Here is a 26,648-nt window from a genome sequence, read left to right on the forward strand (position 1 = left end):
CGCTCGACTTTCAAGTGCTTCCATTGTCAAATTAGCGGTGGTTACCGATATAGAAGCTGCAGAAACCTGCTTGTAGAAACTATTTTGGAAACTAAAGTACGTGTTTGACAAACGGAACTGCAACAGCCACGCCAGGTCTTCTGCATCGACAGGGTTCTTTCGGGTAGAGTTGCATCCGACTCCACAGCGCTCTTGCATACACCCACGGCCAGTTCTGTTGGCACACTTTTGAAAAGCGATTTCCCGTCAAAAGAGACAAAGATGTGGCATTTATCCAGTACGGCGTCATGGACTTTAGTCCATCAAGTCATAGGAGTTGCGGATGTGAGTGGCACGTTGTCCGACAAGGGGCGAAGTGACACGATGTAAAAATTCTGATAGCTTGTGGAGGGGGGAGCGCGTAATATCTACAATTGGATGCATGGGGACGCCTGGCTTGTGAATTGTGAACCTTGGGGAGGCCATAAAGAGGTGAACCATTATGACGAAATGATGCGAAATGCAGTGACTTGCGTTCAAGGGGGGATCTCGCTGAAGACACCGGCCAAAATCTTCTGATAGACTCTTTGCAGCTTGGGTGCTGGATTCCGGTCAAGCTTAACGTACGTGTTCGTGTTTTCTAACAGCGCCAACACGTTCTGGGAGTAGTCGGCTTTGTCCAACTTAACAGTCGCGTTCCCCTGGTCCGCTGGAAGCATCACGACCTTACATTTGCCGCGAAGCCTCTTTACCACTTGACGCTCTCCTGAAGACAGGGACGAAGAAGGGGGGCCCCGAAGGCGCTGTAGGTTGTGTGTAAGCCGTACTTTAGGATCATCTGACGCATTTTACCTTCAGATATTCGATTAGTTCAGTAACACCTATGCGCCGCGCGGGGGGCCTGCGTGGTTCGGCATGCCTGATTATGGATGATTTTTCTCTCACGGAAGACGCCGCCGACGCCGACACCGGATTTTCTGTGACACACGGCCCTTCACGCTTTCGCGTGTATAAGTTACTTCGCCTATGGAAGGTGAGAAAGGGAGAAAGTGGCAAATCTGGGAGGTAAGTGTAGCCTGTGCCATAAATTACGTGTGCAGGTGCTTCGGAAAGTTACGAGTGTGTATTACGAGTGGTCCAAGATTTATCCCGCTGCTCCTGACATAACTAAAAACACCACCAAATAGAATTTACGTGGTATGCGGAGAAAATGTTGGCAAATTAGTGTTGAAGTGAAATTTTCTTTTAAACTAATGCATTTTTTTTACACGACCGCACCTTCCCCCCCACCCCCCTTCCGTAAAAAGCTCCTATAGCCGCTGGGTTCTTGTACATAGTTCCCCGGAACTCAGTGAGCCCAATTGCTCGACAAAAAAAGCAGGCAAGCGAAAATAACACGAGGCCGATCTTCACTCTGGGAGAATGCTGTAACGCAGTAAAAACAAGTTCAGGGCTGAAAGAATCACTGAAGTTCGCTGTCCCTTTTTTTTTTTTTTTCAATAAACGTTTTTATCGCTCTCTCTGTCAACTCTGCACGAAAACGTTCTTCTTTACGAAAACTCTTCTTTACGGAATCTCTTTCGCACTTGCAAGTGCGATGCAATTATCAAGCCGTAACGACACAAAAGAGAAACCCTTCACCTGCTCTTGGGCAACAAGCACGTGCCATGCGTCGTGTCAACAGGTACTCTTATCTGTGGCAAGCGATTAAGTGCGAGATAATTGTTGCAACACCAAAGCCGCGAGGTTTTGGAAGCGAACCAAGTACGCGAGACCCCAAAGTGAGCCGCGTGGTCTCTGCACATCACGTGATGCGCTCTAGTATAAAAAAACGAAGATCAGCACAACTTCGCATACCTCTTTCTTCGCTCCGTAGAATGAGACGAGACCTGTGTGCTGTGTAGATGGTACGGAGCAATTTGAAACATAGTCCTTACTTCTGGAAACCTCAACATTTCCTTACGGTTGCATATTTGCATCTACGTTGTGCAAACGACGCCATATCTGTATGACCTTCGGACGGAGTTGTAATTGTGACTAACGCTACTCATTTTATTGACGTGTAAGTTTCTTGGATGCACTGTCCGTGACGCCTATATGGAGTGACGTAATCCTCTCTGGCAGGTATTCGAACTCTAACGCGTACAGTCTTGTTTACCGGAACAACTTTCATTTTTCCTTCGAGCGCGTCCCTCTTGATGGAGCCTCCCGTGTACACCCCCAGATCTGTGACACCGGTGACACACGGCAGATAGTTTACTAGCAATCTGAACTTATTTCTAGCAAGTTACTCGCGCCGTTGCAGCGGCACCTGAGAGACCAGCATGCCTGAGGAACAGGTAAGTCTGTTTTTCTTTCTTTTTTCTTTGTGCTATTGACCCGCGACAACACCAGATTTGATACACGCAACTCCTGCTGGACAAAGTACTTGCGTATCTTCAGTGATAGAAACAGGTTGGAGCGCACACCAATTCGACAAGCTCACTTCGTACGGTCTGTTCGAGAGGCGAGGCTAGAGGAGAAGGTAAGTGCAGCATTATAAAACCGCTACCTTGGAGGTTTATGAAGTGAATCTTATTTTAATTTCACTTACTTCACCTTAACCACTATGTTCGTTCTTCTTTTTCGCGAAAGCAATAGTCAACCATAAGTCTGCCCTTGTTTTTGTTTTGTTTTTTTATTGCGAAAGCAATTATCTGGACGCTTCAGGCGCATTTTTGCCGTCGTCGTCTCCGTCGACGCCGAAGTGATGTTCCGTGTAAAATCCAGAGGCGATAGCACCGTCTCCGTGCGTCGTATGCGCTATGTGCGAGTGAAAACTTGCGAGGGTGAGCCAACGATTGCGGCTCAATCTTGCGTGCGCAAGGGAGGAAGACAAGGAGGAAGTGTGCCGTCTTCCGTCGCACGCAAGGAACCGGGCCGACGGATCGCAGCTTTGGGCGTGCTGTGTTCTCGCCACTCAGTTTGCGTTGAAGCAATAGACAGCACGAAGGCTACTTCGCTCGCTGCTGCTGCCGTGCTTCCTCATGCCTGCGTTTTGAAAGCGAATTCCAGCGATTATCAAATGAGATGTCCTCATGTCTGCTTGTGCGCACAAGACACCATGCTAGTTAATTTAGTTAGTGAGCGAATGTTTACAAGCTAATGTGGCCGATAAAACTACTATCCGCACTTCGTATATTTGTCTGCTGTTCGGGCGAAACTGCGACTTTTTTTTTTTTTTAACTGGCACACAATAAATTTCCCTTTATATCACTGCAGGAGGTGCGGATCGACCCAATGACTGAGAAAACTACAATTTTGATTCACCTTAACGCTCACAAAACGAATCAAAAGGTAAAAGCGAGAGCTTTATGTATTTATAGGAAAGGAGACAGTTGCATGCGCAAGCCGTCAGTTACACTCGGTAGTAAAAAATTGCGGCTTCTGCGAGTGTGTATTTTTCCTTCTTGTACCTCCCTCTCAATGTGTTCGTTCAATTGTGTTGTTTTCGGCAACACACGTTTGACAACACAAATGACAAGTCAACATAAGTCACCGATTATGTCTGGTTTTTTTTTTCTTAGTCCAGTCTTAAGAGTATTTTGCGTTGTTCGTCCAATATGAACGTAAATCGTTTAACTTTATTCTCCGTGCTACTGGACACAATATAAAAACTGTACGTATACGTTTGCAAAAAATAAGACTCCCATCTAGTCGACCCCCACTTCGGCGGCCACTAACTCGCATGTCGTCGTCGTTTCTTTTTTGAAGATGTACTGCATGCATGTGTTTACGCCTTAACCACACATGAAGGGTGGCCCTACCACCAGGTGAGGCCCAATCGCGGCTTTAAAATATTGGATGGTCTGTCACCCTTGTACACGACAGGACCTTTCAGTCGCAAAGTATAGACTGCCGTATTTATTCGGTTCTAATCTGGTACTTTTTCCAAAAAGAAAGTCGCAGCTTCGCCCGAAAAGCGCAGCATCGATTGCGATAACAAATGAATATAGGCAGGTATACGAAGTAAGAATAGTAGTTTTATCGGTCGTATACGTTTGTAAGCATTCGCTTACTAGCTAAATCAACAAGCATGGTGTCACGTGCACACAAGCAAACGTTGACACATCTCACTCGATGACCTCGGGAACTCACCCTGAAAACGTTGGTGGGAGGAAGCGTGGTCGCAGGAGCGAGCGAATTAACCTTCGTGCGGCCTCTTGCTTCAACGCGAACTAAGCGCCAAAAACACAGCGCACACGAACGAAGCTATCGGCCGTCGGTGCCCCTAGAAGCTTGAACTATATCTCAATTACCGATCGCTTTCAAGATAGGGCCCGCACCGCCGTGTCATTCGCAGCAACAGCCGTAGTAGGACATGCACCCCTATCTCCCCTACCCCCGTTGTCTTGCGTGCGAGATTGAACCGCGATCATCGGCTCACTCTCGCCCGCTTTCACTCCACATACAACATACGGCGCGCGGGGACAATGTTACCGCCTTCGGACTTTGTACGGAACATCAGGACGACGCCGATGACAGAAATGCGCCTGAAGTGTACATACGATTACAATTAAATTGAATTATGGAGTTTTACGTGCCACAGCCACTTTCTGATTATGAGGCACACCGTAGTGGGCGACTCCGGAAATTTTGACCACCTGGGGTTCTTTAACATGCACCTAAATCCAAGTACACGGGTGCTTTCGCATTTCACCCCCATCGAAATGCGGCCGCCGTGGCCGGGACTCGATCCCGCGGCCTCGTGCTCAGCAGCCCAACACCATAGCCACTGAGCAAGCATGGTGGGTCGTCTATACAATTGCGATCACAATAACAAAGCCGGGTTCGAGGATACGGCCCGTATGGCTGCGACGTGACATCGAGCGCGCGTCGCTGGGGCAGGTGGCAATGTTTACCACTGAAGAAACTACGTGAAAGAGGAAGACTTGCTTAATGCGATTATAACTGGCTCTACACAGCAGCAGACACCTTACCACTGTGACCTTAACAACTTTTTTGGACGCTGCACATAATCCAAAGATGGAGCAGGTGGCAGGCGGAAAGTGTTGCATTTTCAAAGTGCTGGATGGTACAAAAGACAACCCATTGTCGGAGGAGGGGAGCGACAAGGAATCCAGTGATCTCCACGTTGATGACCATGCTGAGTTGATTGGTTGCATAAAGCAAGCTGTAACAGATTCGCCGCTTGTGGCGCGTGTTCGAAATAAATATCGTCTCTGACTTCAAAAAGTTGGGGCTTTCTTTTAAAAGCGAAGCTTTTCTTGCGAACCTGGCCTGGTTTCGTGGCCGCGGGAGCTGCTGTTTGGCCCTTTCATTGCTGAACAGACCAACCAATCAGAACACTGCGTGCGTGCCGCTGTGTTCCTTGCGGCACTAGCAGATGGCGCTCGCCTACGCGCATCCGTGGCTGCGCGGTAATGACGAATCGAATTGCGCTACGTACGCATAGGCATGCTCCCTCTAAAACCATGATGCGTTCAAGGCATCCGTAGTACTCGCTAGTAGTCAGCAACTCCACTTAACAAAATGCCGGGGTATAGCTTGTATACGCCCGCACTTGTGTGTCTGTGTTTGTGTGCATGTTTCGACTTTTTAAGCACTCACACCCAGCTTCGCTGTGTATTTATTCAAACTCGTTGGATCAACTGCATTTTATTTTGGTAGGATAGCACTGTAACTTTTTTTTTTCCTTGGTGGCTTTTATATTTTCGGGTGACGGCTCAGAATCGGGGTTAGCGTAGATCCAAGTAACTCTTTTGCTTGATAGCTTCATTGATGATTTCGCTTTCTGCATTTTGGCTTCCATTTCCGATGCAGCCGCAGTCCGCCGAGCTGAAGCTATCTTATATCTCTCATATACTTGCTTCTAAGAAACCAAAACAGCCACCGACTTATAGAGTTATAGACTTATAGAGGTTAGACTTATAGGTCCTGTCGTCTAGCGCTGTTTGAATTTTATTGTTACCATGAAACACCAACTCGCCCAATCCGCTGCCCTTCTGCTTACATTGGCAGTTTGCATACCGTTGTGTGTGAGACAGAGAGCAAATGATAAATGAAAGACAGGAAGGTTAACCAGGACTGAGTCTAGCTGACTACCCTACACTTAGGAAAGGGAAAAGGGGAAGTAAAGATCAAAAGAAGAAGAGAAAGTCCACTGGGGATATCGTTCAGTCACTCAGTTCGGATCACAGACGGTGACTCAATCCCGTAGCTTTCAAATATCGCAGCAGCACTTTTGTGGCCTTTTGTAGCTGCGATTTGCGAGGCCATGGTCCCAAGATCTTGTTCAAGGGGAGCGGTTTTGTATCTAACTGATTTAGAGCTTTGCAGAGGTCGTGCCTTTCATTGTAAGTTTCTATGCGCGTCAGTGTTGCACCCTGCTCTATTCTACCGGGGGCCTAGAGAGAGAGAGAGAGAGAGAGGGCTCTTTATTAGAAAAACAGAGAATTTTGCCGGCGCGTATATAACCGCTGGCATGCTACTCTGTATAGGGATGGGGAATGGGATGAAAAGATTCCAGAAAAGAGTGGGAGAAAAAAAGGATAAAAGTAAATATGAAATGTCCGAGTGGACATGATACTAATATTTACAGGTGACATGGCGGGTAAATTTAGGCTTTTGTATAGGAAGGATGCAATTTTTAAAGCTTTCCTATTTGACCAATTTCTGTCAGGTATTTGAACAATACCTGACAGACTAACTTGTTCGAGGCATTAATCACTATCGTTTTCGGGTCTGTGCTCCCGACATCATCATGTAATGAGGCTGAATAAACTGAGTTGAATCAAATTTAATTCATTCGATCGCGGTGCAGCGGGACACGCAATGCCCGGAAGGTGTGGTACGAAGCCGCCGGGTTGGTTCGTACGTCTTCTGCGAGCACTTTCCCGCCGAGATCCTCCGAGCAGCACTCGCTTACCGCCACCGGCCCGGTGAGGTTTACGTGGTGACGTACCCGAAGTGTGGCACCACCTGGATGCAGCACATTCTCTACCACGTGTACACCCTTGGCGAGCCGCCACCCACGGCCGAGCATTTCTTCCGCAGCATGCCTTTTCTTGAGAGGCACGGCGTGGAGGCCGTCTCTGGACTCTCTTTTCCCGGTGCGTTCACGTCTTTGAGAAATTAGATAAGATTACCACTGACAGTTTAAGCCTGCAATATAACCGCGCCGGTGTTTTATCACGGCGCGTTCTTTGCCTGAGCACTTGCGTGCACACCGTACCGAATTTTCCTCTCACGCCTGTTGTATTGCTCGCCGATTCAAGCGTGCCCACAGTAACTGCTCGTCATTGCGTGTACATGCGTAATTATTTTTTGCTCATTTCTTCATATCATTTCTGTATATTCATTAGAAAAGTCATATGCTGTAAAGGAAGTGCACGAACAAGGTTGCCGACATTTTCAATTGAACGCGCGTTGGCGCAGGAGTGAGAAGCTTTTCATTCATCGTCGGAACGCAGCGCTCATAATGGAGAGGCCGGCGCTTGTGTCGACCAAAGCAGGGACAGCAGTGGCTCCAACGTCAACTCCAAAAACATTCTCGTTCGTGAGCAAAGTGAGTAGAGAATTCGAGGACGAGGTCGACGTCGCAGCTTCAACTTCAGAAGCTACTGTTCCAAGTTTCACGGCTGAGTGTGGGCGGGAATCGACGGTGACGAGAAGCGAAAAGGCTGGGGCGAAGGATACTGATGAACCCGCCGTGGCTGCTCAGTGGCTTTGGTGTTGGGCTGCTGAGCACGAGGTCGCGGGATTGAATCCCGGCCACGACGGCCGCATTTCGATGGGGGCGAAATGCAAGAACACCAGTGGTACTTAGATTTAGATTTACGACACTGCGGTGTGCCTCGTATTCAGCTCGCGGTTTTGGCACGTAAAACCCCATAATTTTTTAGGAATTCGTTATGCGATATCCTCATTCCATATGCAAAAAGAAGCAGGCTTGTGCTATTGCAATTGGTGCCATTATATATAGTGCTAATGTAGGTTGCAATTACATCATTACTGGTAGTGTGCCATTGCCACTGAAAATGATGATACCTTGTTATTTTGTGCGCAATATTTCTGTCACAATTGCAGGCACATGGCTGGGCATTGAATGGGAAGACGTCGGCTCTTAGCTTGTTCGAAGCCGCAGCATTCTTCGATGATGGCATCAATAATAGAAACGTTGCCGAAAACGAGCAAGTTGAAGGCGTCGTCTGCGATACCCTTCGATATGTGCGCCACTTCGTCTGTTTCAGACATCTTGTCGTCAGCTTTGCGGCAAAGAGCCAGGCGGTCTTGTATGTATGACACGTAGGGGGGCCCTGTGGGACTCATGAGCACCGGTCGCAAGGGCCTTTTTTGGCTGTGACCGTGCGCCCAAAGAGGTCACCGAACAGTTCGCGAAGTTTTCCTTTGAAAATGTAGCAGCTTGTTAATTAGTCTTCGTGGGTTCGATACCCCACGCCTGTGGTACTGCTCAGGTAAAATACGACTTTAGAGAACATGATCGCTGCGTCCCACCCGTTATATTAGTGCTGACGCGTTCGTAAACGTTATTCCACTCTTCGACACCAGTACCGTCCAAGCCGCGAAACACATCAGGGTCGCGAGCCTGGGAAAGCGTCACGACTGGAGCAGTCTGACAAGCCGTGGCCGACGATGATGGGATCTCATCTCCGGGAGACATGGTAGCGAGCTCGATGCAGGGACCGCTGCGGAGCTCCGTGGCGAGTACTGGGATGGCAAACCTCCACCCAAATGTTAAGTGCTGAGAGACACAAGCAAACTAATTAAAATGCAGTTACAAGAGCAAAGCAGCCAGCGACAAATATTGAAACCATATCGTGCCAAGCCCAAGTGCCCGTCTTAGTCTTTCTCTGCGCCATGTTTCTTAAGCGTCTGTCGTATCGCAACACTATCACAAGATAAACCAAATCTGAATGCTCCATTCGAGCATGGATTACAGATGTTGCTGCGTCATGTCCATAGTCAAGGAAACAAAACAGCATAACAGATTTATGCGACCATAAGTGAGCACATACTTAAAGCACGCATTGGAGGTTATTTCCACCCTGATATTCTGAGGGGACGGTTTCAAGCGTCTTGCCTCTCCTTGCTGCCTGCGCATCTCCTTCCATGGCCGTACTCGATGGTCGTTTCAATCGCATGACTTCTAGTCCCCGGCGTACCTCAAGCGTAGGAGTGATTCGTCAAGCTAGCTCAGCGGCTGTTTTCTTGACTATACAGACAACTGGCGTGACTTTCTTCTTCGATGCCATCGTAAGAAAGAGGTTAAGCGATGCATGAGCTCTGTTTTTTCGCGCACATGAGGTTATGCGTCACACCCTGTTAACTCCTCTGTCCCCGCCACTGCCGATGCGCCCCCGAGCGAATTAGTGTTATTTGGTCCGTTTGACCAGTCTCCTAGAAGCTCCAGTGTTGACTTAAGGCGCGGCAAACTTTTATAATATTCGTTACGACATTTTAGATAACCCTGAGCCTCTAGAGGGACAGGAAAACAATCATGCACTTTCATGCTTTTAGCTTTTATCATTGGCCTTATTCTATCGTTGAGAAATCAGTTGTGTTTGCCCAACTCTAAACACCCGTTTTGTACGTTTTTCGACATGTACTAACCACCTTCGGAATTATCCCAACAAACCTTCTGTGGCGCAATTTGTGTCCTGTACTTCTCCAAGTTCTGAAAATTCACGTTTATAGTAGTTTGTTCCTTCCTACAACTCTAAAACATTCTGCACCATTCGGGACCCATGTTTTTTCTTATGCAATAATTGTCAATACTGTCGTTATTCTTGCACACATCTTATTTATCATTCTGAAAGCGCTGTTTTCTAACTCTGCAGCGCTGTGGAACGGTGAAACGCGCATTCCGTTCTTTAAAGATACTCGGCGCGCAGTGTTAAAGAAAGGAAGTACGTGCTGGATCGATGAACATTTGTCATTGTGGGACAAAGAAAACTGTTACAGTGAGGTGACAGTGAGACAAGCAAAAAACATTTTCTCTAATGTGTTAACGCAAACACATTACTCAGAACGCCATTCATTTAACATTCCGCGCGCGCTAATTTGTGCACTGCTGCGGTGAAAAAGCCTCCCGTCGCCGTTCAGATGCAGAACACAGTGCACAAGTTGTGTCAGTGCACTTGCCGCCGCAGCTTGCATAATCATCATCATCATCATCATCAGCCTAGTTACGCCCACTGCAGGGCAAAGGCCTCTCCCATACTTCTCCAACTACCCCGGTCATGTACTAATTGTGGCCATGTTGTCCCTGCAAACGTCTTAATGTCATCCGCCCACCTAACTTTCTGCCGCCCCCTACTACGCTTCCCTTCCCTTGGAATCCAGTCTGTAACCCTTAATGACCATCGGTTATCTTCCCTCCTCATTACATGTCCGGCCCATGCCCATTTCTTTTTCTTGATTTCAACTAAGATGTCATTTACCCGCGTTTGTTCCCTCACCCAATCTGCTCTTTTCTTATCCCTTAACGTTACACCTAACATTCTTCTCATGGCGCTCTTTGGCCAAACCTGGCCCTTGCGCCACTAAACACAACACATCATCATCATAACATTCTTCTTTCCATGGCTCGTTGCGTCGTCCTCAATTTCAGCAGAACCCTTTTCGTAAGCCTCCAGGTTTCTGCCCCGTAGGTGAGTACTGGTAAGACACAGCTGTTATACACTTTCCTCTTGAGGGATAGTGGCAACCTGCTGTTCATGATTTGAGAATGCCTGCCAAACGCACCCCAGCCCATTCTTATTCTTCTGGTTATTTCAGCCTCATGATCCGGATCCGTGATCACTACCTGCCCTAAGTAGATGTATTCCCTTACCACTTCCAGTGCCTCGCTACCTATCGTAAACTACTGTTCTCTTCCGAGACTGTTAAACATTACTTTAGTTTTCTGTAGATTAATTTTCAGACCCACCCTTCTGCTTTGCCTCTCCAGGTCAGTGAGCATGCATTGCAATTGGTCTCCTGAGTTACTAAGCAAGGCAATATCATCAGCGAATCGCAAGTTGCTAAGGTATTCTCCAGCAACTTTTATCCCCAATTCTTCCCACTCCAGGTCTCTGAATACCTCCTGTAAACATGCTGTGAATAGCATTGGAGATATCGTATCTCCCTGTCTGACGCCTTTCTTTATTGGGATTTTGCTGCTTTCTTTGTGGAGGATTACGGTGGCTGTGGAACCGCTATAGATAGCTTCCAGTATCTTTACATATGGCTCATCTACACCCTGATTCCGTAGTGCCTCCATGACTGCTGAGGTTTCGACTGAATCAAATGCTTTTTCGTAATCAATGAAGGCTATATATAAGGGTTGGTTATATTCCGCACATTTCTCTATCACCTGATTGATAGTGTGAATATGGTCTATTGTTGAGTTGCCGTTACGGAATCCTGCCTGGTCCTTTGGTTGACAGAAGTCTAAGGTATTCCTGATTCTATTTGCGATTACCTTAGTAAATACTTTGTAGGCAACGGACAGTAAGCTTTGGCGTCCCCTTTCTTATGGATTAGGATTATGTTAGCGTTCTTCCAAGATTCCGGTACGTTCGAGGTCATGAGGCCTTGTGTATATAGGGCGGCCAACCTTTCTAGGACAGTGTTCCCACCATCCTTCAACAAATCTGCTGTTACCTGATCCTCCCCAGCTGCCTTCCCCCTTTGCATAGCTCCCAAGGCGTTCTTTACCTCTTCCGGTGTTACTTGTGGGATTTCAAGTTCCTCTAGACTATTCTCTCTCACCTTATCGTCGTGGGTGTTACTGGTGCTGTATAAATCTCTATAAAACTCTTCAGCCACTTGAACTATCTCATCCATATTAGTAACGATATTGCCTGCTTTGTCTCCTAACGCACACATCTGATTCTTGCCTATTCCTAGTTTCTTCTTTACTGCTTTTAGGCTTCCTCCGTTCCTGAGAGCCTGTTCAATTCTATCCATATTATAGTTCCTTATGTCCGCTGTCTTACGCTTGTTGATTAACTTCGAAAGTTCTGCCAGTTCTATTCTAGCTGTAGGGTTAGAGGCTTTCATACATTGGCGTTTCTTGATCAGATCTTTCGTCTCCTGCGATAGCTTACTGGTTTCCTGTTTAACGGCGTTACCACCGACTTCTATTGCGCACTCCTTAATGATGCCCACAAGATTGTCGTTCATTGCTTCAACACTAAGGTCATCTTCCTGGGTTAAAGCCGAATACCTGTTCTGTAGCTTGATCCGGAATTCCTCTAGTTTCCCTCTTACCGCTAACTCATTGATTGGTTTCTTATGTACCAGTTTCTTCCGTTCCCTCCTCAAGTCAAGGCTAATTCGAGTTCTTACCATCCTATGGTCACTGCAGTGCACCTTGCCGAGCCCGTCTACATCTTGTATGATGCCAGGGTTCGCGCAGAGTATAAAGTCGATTTCATTTCTAGTCTCTCCATTCGGGCTCCTCCACGTCCACTTTCGGCTAACCCGCTTGCGGAAAAAGGTATTCATTATCCGCATATTATTCTGTTCTGCAAACTCTACCAATAACTCTCCTCTGCTATTCCTAGAGCCTATGCCATATTCCCCCACTGGCTTGTCTCCGACCTGCTTCTTGCCTACCCTGGCATTGAAATCGCCCATCAGTATAGTGTATTTTGTTTTGACTTTACCCATCGCTGATTCCACGTCTTCATAGAAGCTTTCGACTTCCTGGTCATCATGACTAGATGTAGGGGCGTAGACCTGTACAACCTTCATTTTGTACCTCTTATTAAGTTTCACAACAAGACATGCCACCCTCTCGTTAATGCTACAGAATTCCTGTATGTTACCAGCTATGTTCTTATTAATCAGGAATCCGACTCCTAGTTCTCGTCTCTCTGCTAAGCCCCGGTAGCACAGGACGTGCCCGCTTTTTGGCACTGTATATGCTTCTTTTGGCCTCCTAACTTCACTGAGCCCTATTATATCCCATTTACTGCCCTCTAATTCCTCCAATAGCACTGCTAGACTCGCCTCACTAGATAACGTTCCAGCGTTAAACGTTGCCAGGTTCATATTCCAATGGCGGCCTGTCCGGTGTGCATAATATGGAAGCCATAATGTTCGTAATTGATACATTTCATTTGTGTACGCACGCAATTAACAACCTCTCAATAGATAGATAGATAGATAGATAGATAGATAGATAGATAGATAGATAGATAGATAGATAGATAGATAGATAGATAGATAGATAGATAGATAGATAGATAGATAGATAGATAGATAGATAGATAGACAGACAGACAGACAGACAGACAGACAGACAGACAGACAGACAGACAGACAGACAGACAGACAGACAGACAGACAGACAGACAGACAGACAGACAGACAGACAGACAGACAGACAGACAGACAGACAGACAGACAGACAGACAGACAGACAGACAGACAGACAGACAGACAGATAGATAGATAGATAGATAGATAGATAGATAGATAGATAGATAGATAGATAGATAGATAGATAGATAGATAGATAGATAGATAGATAGATAGATAGATAGATAGATAGATAGATAGATAGATAGATAGATAGATAGATAGATAGATAGATAGATAGATAGATAGATAGATAGATAGATAGATAGATAAAAATGCATACTCTTGTTTTCTGTGCCTTTTGTGCAATGATCTACCCATGGCTGCTATTAAACAACAATGCTTTCTTCATGTCCGTTACTGCAGGCAGTGCAATCAAGACGCATATGGTGTACGACGAAGATCGCATCTGCCCCGAAGCCAAGTACATCTACGTGGTGCGAAACCCTTTCGACTGCTGCGTCTCCTTCTACCACCACTACAAGCTCTATCCCATCTACCAGTTTGAAAGAGGCACCTTCGACGAATTCTTCGAGCTCTTCCTCTCCGGTGACGTGGACGGTGGAGACTATTTCGACCACCTGTTGTCCTGGTACCCGCACCGAAATGACCCCAACGTCCTTTTCGTCAGGTACTCGGATAATATGTTCACGATTACGACAGCGTTAACATAGCTCTGCTGTGCTCTTAACAGAGATCATAAGATTGCAGATGTATGCCATGAGGTCTACTTTAGGATAAACAGGACGTTTTAGTGTTACTTCTGAATGGCAGCATTTAAGGAAACAAAAAAAATCGAATATTGTAGTGGCTAATGAGGTTATAGAGACTATGAGATCCAGTGTTCCTTTATGGATCACATTTTCTACTGCCAAAAGCTATCCCGGCAGTATCTATGTAGGCACCAAAATTTTTGGAACATAATGTGAAGACCCATACGTTTATCAAAATAAGCGCAACTCAGTCAGACTCAGTGACAAAACATATTTTTACTGCGAAAGCTGTATATGACTAGCCTTCCATATTTTTTTCAGCGTCCGATAACAGAAACGGATTTAGCGATTTCTAACAAACCTATACGGGTACAGTTCGGCGGCACAGATGTAAGAATGTGGAACAGATCAGAACGCTCGCCGTGAACAATAGCGGTACGTCCAGGTTATCGCAGTATATAAGCAGGAAAGGTATTGGCGCTAAGAACAGTTGCGTTATCCATGGGGTGGACACGTATAGTTTGTAAACACGAAGAACAACATGCGTATACGATAAGCGCCGGAACGAACGGCAACGAGAATGTAAACGGGGCAGGCGCGAAACGACCACCGACGAAGAACGTTCCCGCGATGCTGAACGAAAAAATGACAACCCACGCTCTGGGAAGATGGAATGGCAGCGAAAGCACTTTGTTTTTCGTTTGAGAGCTTTGCTGTCGTCAGCTTTCTCTGCCATTCCATTTTCACTTTGCGTTTGTAGCCCCACTCGCACTCGCACTCCCCACAGTTCTACTCAACCGGACTCAGTCGGACTCGAACTCATCAAAACTATATCAGGTAGGCTCACTCACACTCAGATTCACGGGTTGGTCTGAGTCTGAGTGAGTCGACTCATAATTGAGTTTGCCGACTTACGCTCAACGCAACTCCCATCTGCCGCATGCTGTGCTTCCATCACTTGCCTGAAAATATCTTATTATGATATATTTGGTTTAAGTACGCTATGTTATTAACACTACAGGTCTTAATAATAACATAATGTGAAGGTGAACAACGTACATTGCATTGTTCACATGGAGATGATTCGGTGTTGGTATGGTGTGAGAGGAGGCGAAATCACGTGAATAAACCGCAGCACAGAAAAGAGCGTCACTTCGAACTAATTTTAGTCAAGGCAGACAGGTTCAGTTTTCATGAGGAAGTTGTCAAAGTGCTAGACACTTGTATCAGCGATGCTCCTGCCGCCCTGCGTTGCACTGAATTTATATTATTTGATTGCATGTCATAAGAAGCACACATCTGTCCATCTCACTTGCGCTGTCTGATTGCCGTGAGGGTACAGCACGACGATTAAACGACGACCTAGATATGACAAGGACAAGCGCTGACTTTCCACTGAGGTCTTATTAGCCAATGCGCCGAACTTATACAAAGTAGTGATTCATTTATCTGAAACATATAAACCACAGTCGATGGTATCGATGGTTAACAGAGACAAGTGAGTACCAAATAACAAAAATTCGCAAGAAAAGCTCTTACAGTAAAACTGTTCATTCGTAAGAGAAAATTCCAGCCAATCATGCACAGGACATACCACTAGCGAAGGCGGCCGTCCAATGTCCAATTGCACTTATGAACGAAAAGCTTTCGGAATTCGCCCTCAGGTTAACAAAGCGGTAAGAGCAAAAGAAACTGTGCTCCGTAAGAGACTTTTTACACGCACGGACCTGTGAGGCGACTTTTCATTTATTTGTCTCAGTTTCATACAGTTTTGTTCACCTGTATTTTTGGCTGTTGTCGTCTAGTGCTCACTTGTTCTTGTTTAGTTTGGATTCTGTCATCAATAGCTAACGTTTTTTTTTTTTTCAGATAGCTGTTACATTGTGGCACTTTGTTTAAGTTCGGCGCTTTGGATATATTTTGGATACAGTCGGGCTCTTTGAAACTTAGTTCTAATTCAGCGTTTGTCCTTGTCCTGTCTACGTCCTCGCTTAACCGTCGTCTGGTGCCCTCAAGACACTGAATCCCCAACTAGCCCAAACATCCACCCGCTAAATTTTCCTGCTGGGAGGACTTGTGCTTTCTCACGCTGGCCCCTTCTTTATAGAAAGGAAAACTGTCAACACGAAAGTAGTTTGGGAGTCGGCAACACGGTCGCCGACCCACAAATCGTGCGCCTTTCGCTGCACCGGACCACGAGTTCATGAATCAAACATGCAACAGCTTCTGTGAAGACACGTTTAACTTTCGTGTTCTACCGGTTCCAGATCCATATCTTAGATATGGTTCCAGATCCAGAACCATATCTTTCTTTATTGGATGGGATGTGGCAACCAGTCCAAGCATGAGCGCGGTTTCCGTGTACCGCTGCCATGAAATGCCAACCCACTGAATGACGCCCCGAACTTTCTTTTGTTTCTGCTGTCGTTCAAGTCTCTCGCGTAGCGCTACTGCGCAGACAGTACTGGTACGTGGTCTACTACACGGGAACATCCACGTCGTAACCTTTCTACGACCATCCTGCAGCTCAAAGTGTGTTTGCGTGGAAACGCGAAAGGAGTTCTGTATTGATTTACATAAAATGTCAAGTTTCTTTGCTAGGGCCCCGTGACACTTTTGCTTATTGCTGCAGGTACGAAGATTTGAAGCGGGACACTGAGTCCTGGGTTCTAGCGGTGGCCGACTTTCTCGGAGCCGAGTACGGAAAAGCGCTCCGCTCTGACCCCGACGTCCTGGCCAAGGTGCTGAAAGCCGCAAGCGTGGACGAAGTCCGACGGCTCGCGCGGCTCGAACGAGAGTACCAGGCTGAGTTCATGGCCTACACGCCCAGGCACAGGTGATGCTATCTATATGAACGCCTATCTATGAACACTGGCTAGCATGGATCACATGAACCTCCGAAGAGACTTAAAGGGACACTAAATTGGTTCAGAGGGAGAGAGTAATATTCAAAAAGTTATTTGCGTTAATTTTGCACTGGCTTTCTTCCTTTTTTTTAATTCCGAGTCGAAATTCTAGCACCGTACGTCATGGATTGGAAAATATTTTCTCGTATTCGGGCTGTTGTGGCGCAGTAAACATTATCAACACTTACGAATGCTTTAGCGTAGTGACCGACGACTTATCAGCACATGTGCGTGCACACTTGCTTGTAGCTGTCCCTCATAGCGCTTAAACAATCCTAAGCACGTCTTACCAACAAAACCGAACCTCAACGCTGGTGAAGTTGTCAAAGCCTGCTTAAGTCAATCTTTCTTTCTTTTGAAATACAACGCTTTCGATCTTTAACAATAAATGTTATGTATGCTTGAGCAGACGCCTTGTATTAATTACTCTAATATTCACAGCCATCTCAATTATTGTATTACAGCGTGGGGTAACACATATCCAACACATATAGCACCGGTGCAGCAATTGCAGAATCAGGCCATCCGGATAATATCGTTCAGCTCAATCTACTGCAGTGCTTCTGGTATGCTTCACAACCACAGAATACTATCAGTAAATACTCATGTTCTATATAAATTAACCTTAATATTATTTAACATACCACGTAATCCTCCCCTGGTAAATATATTTTCTGAGGCTTCTTCAACCGCACAATATTAGCAGCCAACAACAATTTTTTATTGCCACTAATACATGCTAATTGTGGAAAACAGTCCGGATATTTCGCAGTATTATCTGCCTGGAACAGCCTCCTATTAGATGTCTAGCGCTCTTCTTCTTTAGGTCTCTTCAAGAAAACATTGTTCACTTTCCTACCAGATAACAAAAATTATTCATGCATCTAAGCTATTAACTTCACTCCTGCTCATTTCTTTTTCGTTTTTCCTTCTTTTTCTAGTTTTTTTCATCTGTAGATATTTGGTTTGTTCTGTTGCGAATGCCTTTACTGTTTTACTTCTACCACTTGTTATCGACTTCATATTATTTGCAGTTTGTACTGCATTTACTTTGCTCAATATACCACTTAGTGACTACGACATTGCTGTTTTATGCTGTATATTTGCCGAAATGTATATATATTTTCTGACAGGAGGTCCCCTTTCAGCCACATGCTCTGGGACCTCCTTCTGTATACTCATGTAAGCATGTATTCTACTTATGAAAGCAAATGAACTGGAAACTGGAGCTGAAACTCAAAACTGAAAATCGATGACATCAAAGTGGCATCGCCACCGGCATATCGTTCATGCCTTTTCTCGGTTTTGAAGTAGGCCTGTGATGTTAAGAGTGGTTTTCTTTGTGGCATTGTGTTAGGGTAATTTACTAATACACCTCCTGGTGTCGAAGAAGCTCGACAGCTGGAGTCTGATGAAGTTCGGGCCTTGCTTAAACTGACTATTTGAATTCGTTTTTTAAAGTTACATTCTTCATGTTTACTCTGGCGGATGCGAAAGCCTCTGGGTTTGGTTTCACCATTTCGTGAATGCCGGCAAGGCGAGAAGGAAAGCGCTCTGACACGGAAACTGCGAACCGGCAGACGCATAATGGCATTACATGTTTTACTCGAGCCACTTACAGTGAGTGGGCTGGAAGATTGTGCGGGATTATCTTGTTCGGTTGTGTAATTGCTTCCACGGGAACAGGGCATTCAAAGCAAACTTCAGCGTTTCAGGGGTTGCTTATTTTTCCTTTCCTTTACTCATTTCTCTTTTTTTGTGTGTGCGTTTTTGTCTAGATGACCAGGTGAAGTAATCAAGTAACGTAACGAGCAATGAAGAAATAGTTAATTATTCTGAAACCGTAGTTAAGAGCCCGAGGCGTATTTTCTAGTCTTTCCTGGTTTATCACTGTTATACTGACTGGATATTAGCACACATATTCTCAGGAAACCCGACTCCTTATTGTGGAATTCCTGCCACAGGTGAGACGCGGTACACTTACCAATCAGAGCGAGGTTCTCCAGTGGCATTTGTATTGTAAGCAGTTTCATAATTACTTGAAGCGTGTCTGGAATGCCGTCACGCACTGTCGACACTGGCTCTGCGCAAGTTCTAAAGACGAGTAGACTAGCTTCACAAGCTTCTTTACAACAAATGCTCTTCAGAAGCTTTACCTCTGATGCTTCTCTCTACAATGCATAGACAAGGAGGAATTGTCTTGTACAGTGTCCGCAGAAGCAATATTGGTAAAGCTTGCAGCATATAAAAAGAAGTCATAATCTGCCAATTGTAGACACTTGACCTAACATTCGTTACGTTAATTTTTTCGGGCAGAAAAAAAAAATGAAAAGGGGGGTCCCAATTGACAAAGCTTTTCAATGGTAAGCGTTCTTTGCCATTGGCCGGTCCCCTTCGTTGATAAATATGTCCAACATCGCGACAGCCTGGTATCTTCGTTTTTTGTGAACACGGGCTATCTCGCGTGCAATCGCGAAGAGCTTTACCACTGCATCTGTTTTTGACAAAGAGATAGCAACGCATTCTGCGCGGACATGGGAAGATTGAGCCGATGCATCTGCTTGATCATTTCCTTTGAAACTGCAATAACTTGAAAGCCATTGAAAAACGATCTCGTGTCCTGCCTCAACTGTACGTTGGTAAATTTCTCTTACCTTCTTGACAAGTTGTCCGTAGCACCTATGGCGTAATGTAAGGAGTAAGGTCTGAAGGTGGGCTGCCTTAAAATTTAAAAAAAATTAATCAGTGCTTTTCGTCCTATTGAGTTAGAAAACAAATCCCAGACAGAAAAGCTACAAAAATGGATCCCGAGGATATCTGGAATCCAGAAATCAAATACACGCATTTATTATACAGGGGCCGCACGCAGGCACAATTTATCCCAGCCGACAATGACGAAATAATATTTCAGTAGGACACAACACACAGTATAAAATATTGCAAAATATGAGCACGTTCGACGTCCAGGATTTTTGGACGTTGCCTCCTTGGTTATTTTTCAGACTTCACCACAGTGCACCAACAAACTCAACGAGCAGCATTTGCAAAAATTATATTTCAGAAGGCAGCCCGAATTTCAGCAACTTTCAGTTAGCAACCTGCACAGGGTACGTCCTTTTATTAACGTGCATATCCACCTAGCCGTAACGTCATTGCTGTGCTAGAGGAGGATTTCGGCCAGGGCTGATTAAAACGCTGCTTATGGTGTTAGACTGCTGAGCACGAGGTCGCGGGATCGGACCCCGACCATGGACGGCCGCATTTCGATGGGGGCGAAATGCGAAAACACCCGTGTACTTAGAATTAAGTGCACGTTAAAGAACCCCAGGTGGTCGAAATTTTCGGAGTCCTCCACTACGGCGTGCATAATCAGAAAGTGGTTTTGTCACGTAAAACCCCATAAATTAATTTTTAATTTAACTTCTACGGGGACGGTAGAGTATCCGTCTCCAGTGCAAGAGGACCGTGATTCAAACCCCGGTGCCGCGCTATTCTCCACCGGAAAATACAAAAAAAAAACCGTGTGTGGAGAAAATTGCACAAACAGGCCTGGAGTGCGGCCTGATCCCGGTGACCAGAACCGGTAACGCACTCTCTCACCAGAGCAGGATTGGCCACCCTGGTGCAGTACTTGGCCACAACCTCCTATATGAATACAACAATCGAACCCCGGCCCTCAGTCCCCAGCAGCCGCGAAGCAACTGACCACGGCGGCGGTCAGATCTGTGACGCTGCAGAGGGTGCTAAGAATACCTGGCTCCGGACAGGCCGCCATTGGAATCTGAACCTGGCAACGTTTAACGTTAGAACGCTATCTAGTGAGGCGAGTCTAGCAGTGTTATTGGAGGAATTAGAGGGTAGTAAATGGGATATAATAGGGCTCAGTGAGGTTAGGAGGACAAAAGAAGCATATACAGTGCTAAAAAGCGGGCATGTACTGTGTTACCGGGGCTTAGCGGAGAGACGAGAACTAGGAGTCGGATTCCTGATTAATAAGGAAATAGCTGGTAACATACAGGAATTCTATAGCATTAACGAGAGGGTGGCATGTCTTGTTGTGAAACTTAATAAGAGGTACAAAATGAAGGTTGTACAGGTCTACGCTCCTACATCTAGTCATGATGACCAGGAAGTCGAAAGCTTTTATGAAGACGTAGAATCGGCGATGGGTAAAGTCAAAACAAAATACACTATACTGATGGGCGACTTCAATGCCAGGGTAGGCAAGAAGCAGGCTGGAGACAAGTCAGTGGGGGAATATGGCATAGGCTCTAGGAATAGCAGAGGAGAATTATTAGTAGAGTTTGCAGAACAGAATAATATGCGTATAATGAATAGCTTTTTCCGCAAGCGGGTTAGCCGAAAGTGGACGTGGAGGAGCCCGAATGGTGAGACTAGAAATGAAATCGACTTCATACTCTGCGCGAACCCTGGCATCATTCAAGATGTAGACGTACTCGGCAAGGTACGCTGCAGTGACCACAGGATGGTAAGAACTCGAATTAGCCTAGACTTAAGGAGGGAACGAAAGAAACTGGTACACAAGAAGCCAATCAATGAGTTAGCGGTAAGAGGGAAACTAGAGGAATTCCGGATCAAACTACAGAACAGGTATTCGGCTTTAACTCAGGAAGAGGACCTTAGTGTTGAAGCAATGAACGACAATCTCATGGGCATCATCAAGGAGTGCGCAATAGAAGTCGGTGGTAACGCCGTTAGACAGGAAACCAGTAAGCTATCGCAGGAGACGAAACATCTGATCAAGAAACGCCAATGTATGAAAGCCTCTAATCCTACAGCTAGAATAGAACTGGCAGAACTTTCTAAGTTAATCAACAAGCGTAAGACAGCGGACATCAGGAACTATAATATGGATAGAATTGAACAGGCTCTCAGGAAAGGAGGAAGCCTAAAAACAGTGAAGAAGAAACTAGGAATAGGCAAGAATCAGATGTGTGCGTTAAGAGACAAAGCCGGCAATATCGTTACTAATATGGACGAGATAGTTCAAGTGGCTGAGGAGTTCTATAGAGATTTATACAGTACCAGTGGCAGCCACGACGATAGTGGAAGAGAGAATAGCCTAGAGGAATTCGAAATCCCACAGGTAACGCCAGAAGAAGTAAAGAAAGCCTTAGGAGCTATGCAAAGGGGGAAGGCAGCTGGGGAGGATCAGGTAACAGCAGATTTGTTGAAGGATGGTGGTCAGATTGTTCTAGAGAAACTGGCCACCCTGTATACGCAATGCCTCATAACCTCGAGCGTACCGGAATCTTGGAAGAACGCTAACATAATCCTAATCCATAAGAAAGGGGACGCCAAAGACTTGAAAAATTATAGACCGATCAGCTTACTGTCCATTGCCTACAAAGTATTTACTAAGGTAATCGCAAATAGAATCAGGAACACCTTAGACTTCTGTCAACCAAAGGACCAGGCAGGATTCCGTAAAGGCTACTCAACAATAGACCATATTCACACTATCAATCAAGTGATAGAGAAATGTGCAGAATATAACCAACCCTTATATATAGCTTTCATTGATTACGAGAAAGCGTTTGATTCAGTCGAAACCTCAGCAGTCATGGAGGCATTACGGAATCAGGGTGTAGATGAGCCATATGTAAAAATACTGGAAGATATCTATAGCGGCTCCACAGCCACCGTAGTCCTCCACAAAGAAAGCAACAAAATCCCTATAAAGAAAGGCGTCAGACAGGGAGATACGATATCTCCAATGCTATTCACAGCATGTTTACAGGAGGTATTCAGAGGCCTGGAGTGGGAAGAATTGGGGATAAAAGTTGATGGAGAATACCTTAGCAACTTGCGATTCGCTGATGATATTGCCTTGCTTAGTAACTCAGGAGACCAATTGCAATGCATGCTCACTGACCTGGAGAGGCAAAGCAGAAGGGTGGGTCTGAAAATTAATCTGCAGAAAACTAAAGTACTGTTTAACAGTCTCGGAAGAGAACAGCAGTTTACGATAGGTAGCGAAACACTGGAAGTGGTAAGGGAATACATCTACTTAGGGCAGGTAGTGACCACGGATCCGGATCATGAGACTGAAATAACCAGAAGAATAAGAATGGGTTGGGGTGCGTTTGGCAGGCATTCTCAAATCATGAACAGTAGGTTGCCACTATCCCTCAAAAGGAAAGTGTACAACAGCTGTGTGTTACCAGTACTCACATATGGGGCAGAAACCTGGAGGCTTACGAAAAGGGTTCTGCTGAAATTGAGAACGACGCAACGAGCTATGGAAAGAAGAATGATGGGTGTAACGTTAAGGGATAAGAAAAGAGCAGATTGGGTGAGGCAACAAACGCGGGTAAACGACATCTTAGTTGAAATCAAGAAAAAGAAATGGGCATGCGCCGGACATGTAATGAGGAGGGAAGATAACCGATGGTCACTAAGAGCTACGGACTGGATTCCAAGAGAAGGGAAGCGTAGCAGGGGGCGGCAGAAAGTTAGGTGGGCAGATGACATTAAGACGTTTGCAGGGACAACATGGCCACAATTAGTACATGACCGGGGCAGTTGGAGAAGTATGGGAGAGGCCTTTGCCCTGCAGTGGGCGTAACTAGGCTGATGATGATGATGATGATAACACAGCAGGAAAGTTACGAATCAGTGCCCTAAATACACAAAGTTTTGAAAGACGTACCATCTAAACGTAACTAACAGAAATTTGTTGAAGTTTGGTTGGTCTTTTGTAAAGCCATTTTCTAAAGTTCAACCCACTGAGTTACGCTGGTGCATTACGGTGAAGTTCGACACAAGGTCGCAAGGGCAATGTGGCAAGTTTTCTGAGCATGGAGGTGTTTCTTGATCAATGAATTGAAGTGCTGCACACAGAGCTGCAAGTTCGGTGGCCGTCGTCGATGTCAAAAGTCCAAACTCAATGTATTTAGCCGCAACAAACGCTACAGTTGCTGAACTAGAGCACAAGATCATTATATCGTTGGAAACATACAAGGGGGACATGACATGACAAGAACTTTGAGTCCTGAGGGACTGAGATCTTGGGGAGCTAAAACCGAAGGCTCCCGAAGATCAAGTCGGTGGCGCCACCCACGATGGGACCGGGAGATGAAGTTCCGCCGCAATGTCGTGGGCCCTCTGGACAGCCTGGAGTTGCATGTGGAGATTGCTGCTCTTGAGCGATTCCTGCCATTGTTCTTTCGTGATGGGTGGAGAGGCGTTAAGGGCTGGGCACAGCCAGAGCATGTGTTCAAAAGAGCATGAGTCATGACCACATTTGGGGCACGACTGCGAGTGGGCAGGATCTATCCTGTTAAGAGACCGAGGAGAGGGATACGAACGGGTTTGCAGAAGTCTGAGTGTGCTAGCCTGAGGTTTGTTCAATTTAGGGTAAGGGGTGGAAATGTCCTCCTGCCCTGTCGATAATGGGAAACAATCTCATGGAAAGTACATAATGGATCTTTGTGGATCTTTGTGGATACAAGGGGGCATTATAGTATTCCTGCAGTACCATCCAATGATTGCTACGTATGTACATACGTGATAAACATGCCGAGTTCTATATGAATCACCGTCGAAACGTTTCAGACTAGATTAGTAATAGAGCTCGCATAAAACATAACCGACATTTAATAACAAAGAACAAGCCAATGTAATAAACGCGATTAGAAACGTCCGTATCAGTGCAGACATTAATGTTTCGCCCAATGTCGACTTCACGTGTGGTATCCACATAATCAGTTGGTTAACGTCGCTACCATCTTTAATTTTATCTCTGGCCCTTTCCGCTTCACAAGGCCGCTTCAACCACGTGACTGGTGAAGTTCCTGCTGCGCGCATGTTCAAGCCAGCGGTAATATACTGAACTAAATTAAGCTTCATTGTCAGGGGTGACCGTTCTGCTAAGTATGGCGTTAAATGCTAAGTATTAAAGTGTTCAGCGATTATATATGTAGAAGTTCCCTGCTCTTACTACTACAGAACTCCTCTAACTACACCATACATCCACCGTTAATTGCGTCAGAACAACAGCTACTTGCTAACAAAAATCGTAATAACTGTCGCTTTAGACAACAAAATTTAAGCCTGCCGGGTCAGTCATACCATCCATTCGTCGTCAGAGGAACCGCTGTTGAAAGCAACACACTCTTAAGCGGTAGCCTTGTTAATATGGCCCATTTTCACATTTTAAGCCAACAGCCACGTTGATATTCGGTGATTTGTTTATTGTAGGCCATTCTAAAAAAGCTATATTGATCAAAGCAATATTTCCACGAACACTTCACTGATATGCGGGGATCAAATTATCATGTTAAACATATTTTAACAGCAAACCTGGCTCTGCAATTGTACACACGCCGATCGCTGTCGCCTAGACATTGCGATAAACGAAAGTCCGTCAGAACCAGCACGACTATTACTCTCAATTTATTTTGTAGCAAACAAGCTGTTAACATTTCGCATGCGGGACTGCTTTTCGTGTCCTCTTTCCTCCCCCTACGACAGGCTACCCCGGTGGGCACAGTTGTACCTGGACCACTCCGGCCACCGTGCAACCAGTAAGCATGCCGAAGGCACAAGCGTAGTCAGGAAAGGTATCGTGGGAGACTGGAAGAACCACTTCAACGCCGAACAGGTGCAAAGGGTGAAGGACAAAGCGGCGCTGAAGTCTGGCGAGATCAACTTATTGAGCCTGTGGGGAGACTGCCTCGCACTTTAAAAGAAGCGAGAAAAATCTTTCTGCATGAATGCTTCTACGTGTGCCCCATAAAGGACCACTCGCAGAAATTTTACGTTAAGGTCTCTCTGTCTGTCTGTTTTTCACTGTAGATCGGTGCATATGATTTTGTGCTCCGTGTTGCTCTCTGGATCGACGGTAGCCCGGTCGCACGTTTATGTTTCACGAAACAAACGAGCATCACATCGTTCCTGAAGCAGCGTTCTATTGTTTCAACGGTACGGACATTATCTACACTGCGAATGTCCTTAAAGATATGTCATACTAATATACATATAAATAAATATGTATAGTGCTAATCGTTATTGCGACCAGTGTGACTTATTACGGTGCACGTACTTGCTGAATCATTTCATTCGCAGAATGTGAAGTCGTTCGTGTAGATATATTTAAAACAACGCATGCTATGTACAGATTCTCGTGTAAGCTGTGGAAGAGGAACATTTATTATACATGCAAAAAGAATATTCCTATACTTAAGGAACATTCCTATACGTGTGAAGCCTGCCATTTGTTGGAAATGGGTGCCACACATTAAGACAAATGCAGCAGCTGGTGTCAACTGCTGCATTTGTATCATTAACTGTATCATTAACACCTAATTAAGGCAATGGTCGAATAGAGTACCAACCGCTGAGCCGAAGACAGAGATCAGGTTGAAGTAGACACTACGATTCGATGTCGCGTACACCCGAACAGCCCAAAGCTTTGTACCAGTGCTTCAAAACACTCTAGATGTGCGCAAAATAATACGCACTCAAGGAGAGGTGGTGGTCTTGTCGCGAATACACTGGGCTTACGATACCATGTCGTGGCTGCGAAAAGCTTGTTTTGCGGCGGTTCCTTCTCAAAATGGATTGAGAGTCAGCATATAAATGTCTTCTAAACCACTTTTACTTCTTTTGCAATTGTCCTTTTAGCAATACAAAGTTCAAATACCAAAATCATTAG

At 45.6% G+C, this 26,648-nt stretch overlaps 1 protein-coding gene across 2 annotated transcripts; it reads left to right on the top strand.

Moving 5' to 3' along the window:
* The first annotated feature begins 1,811 nt into the window (after nucleotides 1-1,811).
* LOC126534568 (sulfotransferase ssu-1-like) lies at nucleotides 1,812-25,752 on the top strand. Of its 2 annotated transcripts, XM_072289340.1 has the most exons (7): nucleotides 2,308-2,318; nucleotides 2,422-2,503; nucleotides 3,241-3,315; nucleotides 6,803-7,091; nucleotides 13,717-13,981; nucleotides 16,696-16,899; nucleotides 25,466-25,752. In XM_072289340.1, the coding sequence occupies exons 3-7, from the start codon at nucleotides 3,259-3,261 to the stop codon at nucleotides 25,677-25,679; spliced, it is 1,029 nt and encodes a 342-aa protein (XP_072145441.1). In that variant the 5' UTR covers nucleotides 2,308-2,318; nucleotides 2,422-2,503; nucleotides 3,241-3,258; the 3' UTR covers nucleotides 25,680-25,752. The 2 variants fall into 2 exon arrangements, with proteins under 2 accessions (XP_050037793.1, XP_072145441.1); XM_050181836.3 differs by lacking the exons at nucleotides 2,422-2,503; nucleotides 3,241-3,315 and having other exon boundaries at nucleotides 1,812-2,318.
* Nucleotides 25,753-26,648: the final 896 nt, after the last annotated feature.

This window comes from Dermacentor andersoni, chromosome 7 (genome assembly GCF_023375885.2).
Source record: "Dermacentor andersoni chromosome 7, qqDerAnde1_hic_scaffold, whole genome shotgun sequence".
NCBI lineage: Eukaryota > Metazoa > Arthropoda > Arachnida > Ixodida > Ixodidae > Dermacentor > Dermacentor andersoni.